General features: G+C 36.0%; 1 protein-coding gene and 1 non-coding gene across 4 annotated transcripts; both read right to left on the reverse strand.

Moving 5' to 3' along the window:
- Window positions 1–2815: 2815 nt before the first annotated feature.
- Window positions 2816–2889, reverse strand: TRNAN-GUU (transfer RNA asparagine (anticodon GUU)). The gene has a single exon. It is a non-coding gene; the product is annotated as a tRNA-Asn (tRNA).
- Window positions 2890–3437: 548 nt separating this feature from the next.
- LOC104235660 (uncharacterized) lies at window positions 3438–9716 on the reverse strand. Of its 3 annotated transcripts, none has more exons than XM_009789476.2 (14): window positions 9535–9716; window positions 7547–7967; window positions 7261–7352; window positions 6844–7002; window positions 6358–6694; window positions 5773–5891; window positions 5601–5673; window positions 5316–5536; window positions 5178–5234; window positions 4932–5094; window positions 4593–4712; window positions 4347–4517; window positions 3899–3958; window positions 3438–3824 (listed from the first exon to the last, which is right to left on the reverse strand). In XM_009789476.2, exons 1-14 carry the CDS (start codon window positions 9576–9578, stop codon window positions 3705–3707), a joined length of 2157 nt encoding a protein of 718 aa, XP_009787778.1. In that variant the 5' UTR covers window positions 9579–9716; the 3' UTR covers window positions 3438–3704. The 3 variants fall into 3 exon arrangements, 2 of the variants coding, with proteins under 2 accessions (XP_009787778.1, XP_009787784.1); XR_011400374.1 differs by having other exon boundaries at window positions 3770–3824; window positions 4220–4517; window positions 9535–9710; XM_009789482.2 differs by lacking the exons at window positions 3438–3824; window positions 3899–3958 and having other exon boundaries at window positions 4354–4517; window positions 4598–4712; window positions 9535–9710.
- Window positions 9717–10030: the final 314 nt, after the last annotated feature.

Consider the following 10030-nt stretch of genomic DNA (forward strand, 5'->3'; position numbering starts at 1 on the left):
AGCATAGAGCAAAGATGGTGCAAATAGCCAGCCTTGGCTTACAGCTGACAGGATTAGTGAGAATTACAAGTAATAGAAGAGAATATAGAGAGAGAGCTTTTGAGAGTGTGAGAGTGTAGAGGAACTAGTGTTCGTGTTTTTTTTGAAGTGAGTAATAAAGGAGAGTATATATAGCAGTTAAGAGCAAGGAAAATAAGGTAAAGGGAATCAACTCTTCTGCAATTAAGGAAGCCACAGAATCGATTATACACCAATTAGTGTAATTTTCCCTTAATTAAGGGTAATTAACCAACGGTAAAGGTAGAATATATTTAAGGAAAGAAAATCAAATGAGCAATTAGGGGTAAATAGACTGAAGTTTAATTAAGGAAATGATTAGTAAAGTATCAGTAAATATCATGGTTAATCGAATAAGGTAAGAAAGCTAATCAAGATTGTAAATAAAGAAAATAGTCAGGAATTAGCACATAGGTCTTAACGAAACAAATTGACAAATCAAGAATCCAAATCAGTTACTGATTTAAGGAGAAAAGTATAGGTTTACCATGAATAGGCAAAAAATGAATATAGACACATAGAATTAGTAGAAAAGTCGAACCAAGAACCTTAATAGAGGCACATTAGGATAAAAATCACAAGACATCTAATTAGGCTAAAGAAAAATTACAGGAATCAAAGCATAGGACAAATTAGGTACGCAAGTAACTCAGAAACCAAACAAATGTTAAAAAAATAGGGTTTTTAGCATAAACGAGTTAGGGTTAGAGCAAACCTTACGAAATCGGTTAAAAAATAAGAAATAGAAGACTAAACACTCAAAATTATCAAATATTTTGGGAAAAAAAATTCCGGGAAACCTTAGTTTAGAAAAATGGCAAACCATTCGAAAATCAAAAGGTTCTTGTAAAAATCAAAAGGTTCTTGTAAAACTCATACGAAATAGTTTCGATCTATCTCAGATCTTGCACGGATCTGAGAAGTTCAAAGGACAAAAATTAGGATTTCAAGAAGAACAACACAGAGATGAAGAAGCAAGCTTAGAAATCCATAGATCTAAGGCGATATAGGAAGATCTTACTCAAAATCGAACTGGAACAACCTAAAATAGGCGAGCAAAGACCAAAGGCATAAGCAGACTAACCCTGGTCCCTTGAGGACCCTGGAGATGGTGATACCAGTACAGGAGAGGCCATTAGAGGCCTGGGGTGGTGAGAAACCACCATGGATGGCCATAGATGAGTGACGACGATGGTGGATTAGGGTTAGGTTTTGAGAGCATTGGAGAGGAAAGGGGTTTCAGGGCGGCTGTTTGGGTGAGAATGGCTGGGTTTGGGGGGTCGTTTGGAACTAAAAAGGTAAGGAGTAATGATGGTCGTTGATCTCTATGATCAACGGCCAAGATTGAACAGATTTGGGGCCGGGTGGGGTGTTATAGATTTGGGCTGGGTAAGTTTTGGGCTCAATTGGGATTGGGGGAGGTTAAAATTGGGCTAATTTAATCGGCTAGGTCCAAAATAAATAAAAAAAGTTGTTTATTAAATACGTAATTAATTGCTAAAATAATTTTAAGAAATAGTTAATAAATTATAAAAATGATTTTCTTACATGGAAATATTTTAAAGTAATTACTTAATATTTTAAAAATATAAAAGGCTATTTTTCGGTAAAAATAATATAATAATGCATGCATAGGCTATAATCGCAAAGTAATTGCAATTGCATCCTAAAAATACCAATGTGGCTATTTGCGCAATAATTGAAATTTAATATAAATGCAAATGATAAATTAAGCCACAAAAATTATTATAAAACTATTTTGTGATGCAATCAGTGATTGTTTTGTAAATAAAATATTGGGATAAATTAATTAAAATATTCTTAAAATGCAGAAATTGTATGAAAAATACTAATTAGTGCCAACGCATAGTTTTGAAAATATTAGGGAAAAAATGGGTATCAACATTATCTTTAGTCCCACGGTGGGCGCCAAACTGTTTACCCTAAAATCTGTGTAACAACTAAATTTGTATTGTGGTCTTAAAGATATGTGATTTAGTCCAATACCAACTGATAATCAAAGAATCAAACGTATAAATTAAAGAAATAAGTTGAATCAAACCAGTAGACAAGCCAGTCTCGACCTCGAGCTAAGCTGGCCTCGAGGTAGGTCAGTAAGATCAATAAAGTTAAAAGACAATTCTAATGAGCAATAAGCAAGAAAGTGAAGAACATATTCTCTTGTCAATGATTGATGCGTTACAAATGATTGGAATCCCGTTTATATAGTAGGGGAATCCTAAATAAGGTACAATTCTAATTGTAGTAAGGAATCTTATTATACAGTTGTCTAACCGCCTAGTACAAAGCCGTTCTGGAATTCATATCGTGATCTCAAGGCCACAGCTGTCTAACGGTACTATTTTAGAGGTCAAAACTGTTTTAGAAGTTTTTGCCATTGATTTAGATTTAGATAAGCGAAAAGAAGCGGAGTTTGGTATTTTTCGGCATTAAAAGGGCAGAAATAGCAGGTGGTGAGACAAAGAAATGAAGAGAAGGAGAGATATCAGAGAAATTAGGAGGAGGTTCAAAGATGGAAGTAAAGTTCTCAATTCGAAGAAGGGGCCTTGTATTTATAGGCGAGCGGCGACGGTTCAGTAGCGCTAGTGACCGACTGCAACTGGAAAACATTTAATGTTATCGGTCATTAAAACTTCTAAAATACCCCAAAAGGAGAAAGAAGCGAATTGAAAGATCTGAACTCTCTTTAGTTAGAGGTTTGTCTTAAAGAAGCACTTGAAAAAACATTTAACTCGTACGCTAGAAGGAGGGCTTGAACCTCCGACCTTGTGGTTAACAGCCACACGCTCTAACCAACTGAGCTATTCCAGCCACTGTGAGTGAATGAGCATTAAAAGTATTTCTTCATAACAAGGAAGTCTTTTTTTTAGAGGCAACAAATATTTATACGACCAAACCAAAACAGAGGTACATCAGGGAAACACCTTTGTTCTCATGACAAGCATCAGAACAAAAAATATATATAAGCTAAACATGACGGATAGAAAAAGGAAGTTATCTTTTCATTCTTCCCATTAAATCTACTAAGTTAGCCCAAGAAGAGTATTTTTTTTCTCCCATCCTAACCAAAAGTAAAGAAAATAAAGTTCTCTCTCTCTCTCTCCTTTAAAATGCATAAGAAGTATTTTCATATTTTACATTTACGAAATCTTCTGTACCTACAACCATGCTACAAAAGAATCTCATGCTATAGGAAAACCTTAATATATTCTTGCAGTGTTCTGCATTTGTCTACGTCAAAGCATTTGTCTGTTTCTCAGTGAAATAAAATGCTAACTGTGTTGTATAACGACATCATGAGCTGGATTCACTGTGAATCAAATCACTGTACGCACATCAAAATATTGTGGACACAAATGAATCCTTGAAACTGAAAGCTTCACTTTAAACCATGGCCAATATGAACAATTGTCAGACAATACCTAACCAAATACACTTGATCAAAGTTGCTTTCTCTAGAACTAAATTTAGCAGGATTTGTGTGTAAAGGTGCTTTTGAACGAAGTATTCTTTCTGTTTCCCTAATAGCCGGCTACAATGAGGCATATGCAACTCTACTTGCCACTTTACAGAATGTTGAGCCGAACCAGAACCATGATACTAAAGTTGTTTCCAACAGCTTTAATTCACTTTACAGCTTTAAAAGAAGGGTCGCCACTGCTGCTCCGAGCTTGGATTTCCTTCTTCTTCGTTCTCTTTAATTGTTTAATTAGATCAAGCCTTTCGGAAGAATAAGGAGAAGGAATCTGGGAACACAAAAAAAATAATATAAGCACATAACAGGAGGAGGAATAATGTGTAGAATGATAGATTACAGTACCAAGCTCGGGACATATTTCTTGATCGCGGCTAGCATGGCTGCATGACCCACGGCAGAAACCTGTTAGATTTATCAAAGTGAATCTTTGAGAAGCTTTTTGTGAGAACAATAGGAAAGAATTTCACATTGACATCCTGAAACTAGATGAAAGTTGTTCATGACGGAAGTTTGTGGTCAAGCAACTATTAGAATCAATACACTTCCATTAATACAATACTGTAGAAGACAAAAAAGTAGGAAGTTTTTAGTAATCTTGGGACCAAGATAGACATGGCACATTTTCCGAATCATTGCCTTATAAAAAGATTTTATCCTGCTTACTTTTTAGTCCCTTAAACCATTTTTAGCATATAGCATGGAGTGGACTAGAAGACCAGTTCATTCAGCCAAAAACTGAAGCTTTGAGCAGACAGACGGAAATCCATTGTTTCATATAGTTGATGCTTACAGGAAGTAGCATTAAGATGGTTATGGGCACAAGGTTAGCAATATCACCCAGCGTTCTCTTCATTTTCTTTCCCTCCCTTTTTGTTAGTCGGCGGCCTTTCAACTGCTTTATAAGTAGGCTCAAAGCATCCGATATGTCCGTAAAGAGCAATTCACTACCCATCCAGATATCCTAGCACAATGCAGTACGAATTAACAACTGTAGAGCATACTCTTTTGATTTGATTGAATAACTGGAGTAACTTACCGTACTTGCAGATATCAGCTTGGTCGTAGATTTTGTTAGAAAATTTTGACGTGTTTTTGGTGCAGTAGAGCAATCCAACTCCACCAACGTCAAAGGGTCCATCACACCGGAGCTGGTGGCCTGACATTCAATAAGAGAAATGAAAAATCTATAAAGGGCTTCATAAACTACTATCAAGTTAAAAGGTTGTGTACAAATGTTCGGAAGAATTGATGAATAAAGTAAGAACTGTCTACTATGCCTAGAGAGAATTTTCTTGTCGGACACCGAATTTAGTAATCCAGACTCTTTGGACCAAGAGTTCTTGATGGTTTATTTCCTATTTATTCAATCTGCTACCTGTATCTGATTCAATCTAGATCCATATGGATGATTTTCCGTTTTTATCAACTCAGTTGGCTTCTCCTTCGCTTCCAATATGATGGATGAACTCATGCCACCTTTAATAATCAAAGATGCTGCTGGATCAGATGCACTTCTTTCAGCTTTTTTTTGCAGTTCTCTGCTCGAGAGAGATAGACAACACATTATTGGAATGTTGCAGCAACAGAAGGTATCTTCTCTTATCTAATAAAGGCAACATACCCTGTTCTATCATAAGCTGCCCAGTAGTCCTCCAGGCATCCAGAAAGCAGACTCTGACTAAAGAGATTGACGGAAATTAGCTAAAAAGTGAACGACATTTAGACATTCCAACAGTGCATTCTCAGAACGATTTGATACCTCTGAAGCAAGAAGTCCAGTAAATCTGCTTCTAATGGCTGCTGCGCAGAGTTGCTATAGTGAGCAAATCCAGCTATAATATCATAGCATACAGTTAAAACAGTGTACAAGATTATTTCTTTCTCTGCTTGAATTGGATGTTGTTTGGATCTTCTTTTGTCACAAAATTTGGTAGCAGATGCAGCATAAAAGTCGAGCCATCCAATTTCATTCGCTACTACCTGCGAGAATTGTTCTAATCAATTGTTTATTTCCTTTGTCTTCCAAATTAATGTAAGTACTAACCTCCATGAAGAGCTGATACTCAGACAGAGTGGAGAATTCAGGATACATAAGAAGGCTACCGCATTCTAAGTAACTGCAGGGAGAAAGCACAAAATTTGTCCAATTTCAATCAAATGAACAAACCACACTGACTAGAGTAGGGGAAAGTAAGTAGGCTCTCTATTGTAGATACCTCAGAAAATCTTTAGTTTGCTCATCAAGATCCTTTACACCCATTTCTGAGAGGAACAATCTTGTCTCTCTTCCCAAATATGCAAAAAGCCCCAGGGTAGCCAAACTATTTTCCTGAACCTGTCAGACATCGAAACTACAATCAGTTCAATATATAACTTATTTTATCAACTTCATAATTAACTGATGCATCCAAGTTGTCGAAGAATCTTCATTATCTTTTTAGGCAGGGGAAACCTTAAGTCCTCTAACTAACTATTTCATAATTATTGTTATTGTTGCTATCATCAATATGTTTTATAGAATTTATAGATATAGGGAGAAAAAGTTTATCCGTTCAGAACCAGTTGCAAGATAGAGTTTCTTTAACATTAAAGACAATTTCTGATAACAAGCGCACATAACAGAGAGAATAAGAATCATAGACGTATCCTTCTTTCTCTGAATTTCAAGACCGAAACATAGTTTTATAAGGGAGTTACAGTGAGATATCATAAGTTTGTAGGTATTCCGCAGTTCTTATGCAAGAGTAACAAGGAGATATTTCACAACATTAATTGCCTCCAATCAATTAGTAAACGCTAACCTTCTCGTGAAAAGCATGCTTGTCTGTAATCACATTTTCTCTGTGGAATGCATTACTGAGTTTTCTTTGAACCAATCCTATCCAAAATTCTACATCTTCAATACTGTTACTTGGTAGAACCTTTCTACCAAAATGAAACAAGAAGTCTTCTTCAAATCCAGCCTCAGTTGCTAAATAGTGCAACTTATCAACCGAAACAAGTCTATGTGACAAGTTCATGAGCTCTACTAGTGCATCTTCAATCGAAGCAGAAAACAAAGGACAAGAAACTCGCCCTGAGCCTAACTTCCTTACTGCGGTGCAACAACTTATGGCCAAGATATTTCCTGCAACACCACTGAATAATTCTGTATAAGATGTTTTAACAACTGAGAGATAAAGAACACGCCCAATATCAATCAGCAGATTACTGTTAAAAGAGTTTGGTTGCATCATGAAGACAGCAAATATAACCTGATAAAAAAAGAACGGATTTTAAGGACATACCTTCCTGCGTAATCCACAGACCATTTCTTGAAAAGGGGAATGAACATTCCCGCTATCCGTGGCAGCTCCAGTGTTCTAAACCACTGCACCAACTTTGGATTCCTTACATTCAACTGACTTTCGATGCGCTCCCCCAGTAAGTCGGTGATTGGGGATAGGCTGAGGCAAAGCAAAAAGGAGAAGAAAATGAAAATAAGAATAAAGACAAGACCGCCAAAATGTGTCATGCAGTTTCCTTCTCCATAGAACACATGCAAACAGAAATGGGTTCATGATGTGAGTTCCATGATGAAGAATGAATATGATCAAAAGAGAAGATAAAAACTGAGGGAGCGAGGGATTGATAGTCTTAAGTCTTAATGTTTAAACTACACAATAATACACAAATGTGGAAAAGTTCAAGATAGTCAAACTTACATTTCATGAACAGAAGAAGCATTGTTGCTGCGTTTGCGAGAAAGAAACACTTCCACTTCTATTGCTGCTTTGAGCAAAGCATAAATTGCTACCTGTGTAGCATCATCTGCTTTTTATTTGTTGCATAGGTTCCAAAGTTCGCAAACTTTCCAATTATCATAGTTATGAGCTAAGTGTTTAAGATAGAAAATTGACTCTGATATCAACCTTCACAATCAAAAACTGAAGAACAAATGCAGTGTGTCAAAAATCTCTATTTACGGAACTGCAGGCTGCACTTCCATACCTGATACGCGATGCTTTTATGCCACGCATGCACATCCACCCCAACCCATGCCATTGCAAGCTCAGGCCCATTTTTAGCCAATTCAAGGGTCTGCACTGAAACTGAAAAGCTTCTCGCAGATTCATGCAGTACCCACACAAGACAATTGACTCGACTGAATTCCAGCTCATTCCTGTTACAACTAGCTAAGGAAGGATCCATTTCAATAATGTTTTGATCAGGGTTGCCTGCAGCTGCCACTGATCCTAGAGCTTCTGAAGGGATGCATTTCCTTGAAATCTTCTGGGACAATGATGCAGAAAGATATCCTTGCAGAATGATGTATTTTAGACAGCCTAAACCGTGGTCTTTCACATATATATTTGATGCACATAGTTTCCTACACCCAGATTTTTCTAAGTTCCATGATCGGACAATTTCTCTGCAGCAAAAAAGAGCCAATGTTGAATTTTATTAAATGGCTGAAAAAGGAATCAGAGGTCTCAAGGACCTTCATAATCTACCTCTGTATTCTCACAAAAGTAAACCAATGCAAATGCATCTATCTATAATTTAAAGATTTCTGATTGGGGCTTTCAAGTTAAGAACCCTAAACCTTGTAGACTTGCTTGGTCTTTCCTTCAGATGGTGTTTAAAGTTTCCTGGCCAAATTCATCTAAGGTTGATAGTAAGCTTTTCAGTGGAATGATTTACACTCTCCTTCAAACACAAAAGTTCAGATAGCTAAACTGAGGTGATTAAGTGATAACTTATGACTTGATGAAGGACAACCGTCAACCAAGCTTCAAATCTTTTCCATTTTGGATGTACCACCATTGTATGCAACTCTAGAGCTAGTACAAGAATGATAATAGTAAAACCTTTTCTTTCCTTGTTCAGTTGTAAGCACTTGGACTTTTTCCTATTGCACTTAGTATTTCAATAAACCAGTTATGCTCCGTCCCAAACTAGTTGGGGTTGACTATATGAGTCACAATATCCATGCCACTCAATTTGGATTTATTTCATGCGAATACTAAATAAATCATATTCTGAGGTAACTTAGGAGTTATCTAAAAGTAGAATTTCTCTAAATCTCAAAGTATCTCCATATTGATATACAAGTCTATTACAAGAATAAAAATACTTTCGTCAAACACCGAACTTGAAGTGTATAACAACTAAACTTTGAACAGTAATCCCAACTGGTTGCTGCTATATGGACGATTTGCTTGCATTATAGTTTGTTCTTAGCTAAATTCACATTGATTTCACAAGATTGAATATCTTATGAAACAACTTTCCTCCATGTGATTTAGGTCCCTATCTCATCTCCAATTTAGTATCCTCAATCATCCTAGTTACTTGATCACATCTCTAGCAATCTTCTCTCATTCTATTTTCAGTATGTACTACACTTGTCCCCTTTGTCACCGTCCAATCTTTTATAATTGCGTAAGCACATCTTTCTTAAGAAATTGCCATATAATACACGAATGAATGTCATTCTATAGAACTTGTCTTTCACTTTTTAGACATCTTCATATCGCATATCACTCACTCCACTATCCAATCAATCTAATTAATTTTAGTGTTACATTTTCATCCGTGTCATTCTCTAAATAAGCTTCTTTACTATTAACTAAATGAAAGAACAACAGAGATTGATGCTTTATAGATCAAGGTTTCTTTCTTAATTCATGAAACAAAAAGAAATCCACAAATCTACTCCACCATTAATTTATACTTCATTAATTCCCCAAGCACAGAGTGCGCATTCACATTTTTGCCCCTGAATTTCCGTCTCGGAAATGAATCTGATACTTAACAGTAAATCTACACTAAGCACATTACTTAATTAAGAAATATCAAACGCAAAAAAATTCGTTGACTCTTATGTATAGCTGAGAGATTTCAGGATTCATCAAGTATATATATGATATAACGACGGAATTGGAAAGCATAGTTGTAAATATAAGAGAAAATGTGAGGCAATAGAGAGAACTTACTGATTATGGAAACTGGAAGTTCGGAGAGAAAAAAGGGAAGCCATGGAAAAAGCGAAGAAAAAGGGAAGAAGAAAATGGATAGGGATGAAAAGCGAATATTTAAAGGGAGAGCTTGAAGCGAAGCCATCGAGGTAGAGAGAGAAAGAGGATTGGAACACGAATTTGATATTGGTGGGTTTTGGACTTCAATACGTAAAACCCACTTGGTTTTTAGCTCCCACCAGCTATCTCCCCTTTCGTTCTCCCGAAATTCCATTTTTTGGTTTTGATACTAGGAAAAACGACGCTACACTGTTTAATTGGGGTGATAATATTAAATATTAGTCCTATTATAACTAGTTTAAGAAATTTGTCATTATAATTATTTATTGTGTAATTTTACACACGTAAATTTAATTTATCCAAACAAAGTAAATTGAGTTTAGCTTAAAGCATAATAATTAGAACATTTGTATCTTGATCAGAGATTTTATCGAAAATAATTTCTCTATTTTTA

This window comes from Nicotiana sylvestris, chromosome 6 (assembly GCF_000393655.2).
Source record: "Nicotiana sylvestris chromosome 6, ASM39365v2, whole genome shotgun sequence".
Classification (NCBI taxonomy): domain Eukaryota; kingdom Viridiplantae; phylum Streptophyta; class Magnoliopsida; order Solanales; family Solanaceae; genus Nicotiana; species Nicotiana sylvestris.

Excerpts from the sequence above, each read along its gene's own strand:
- LOC104235660 (XM_009789476.2), bottom strand. The coding sequence starts at position 9,578 with ATGGCTTCCCTTTTTTCTCTCCGAACTTCCAGTTTCCATAATCA. Across the intron at positions 5,537-5,600 it reads AGTATCAGCTCTTCATGGAG|GTAGTAGCGAATGAAATTGG; the intron begins GTTAGTACTTAC and ends CAATTCTCGCAG. Across the intron at positions 5,095-5,177 it reads GCAGCTTATGATAGAACAGG|AGAACTGCAAAAAAAAGCTG; the intron begins GTATGTTGCCTT and ends TCTCTCGAGCAG.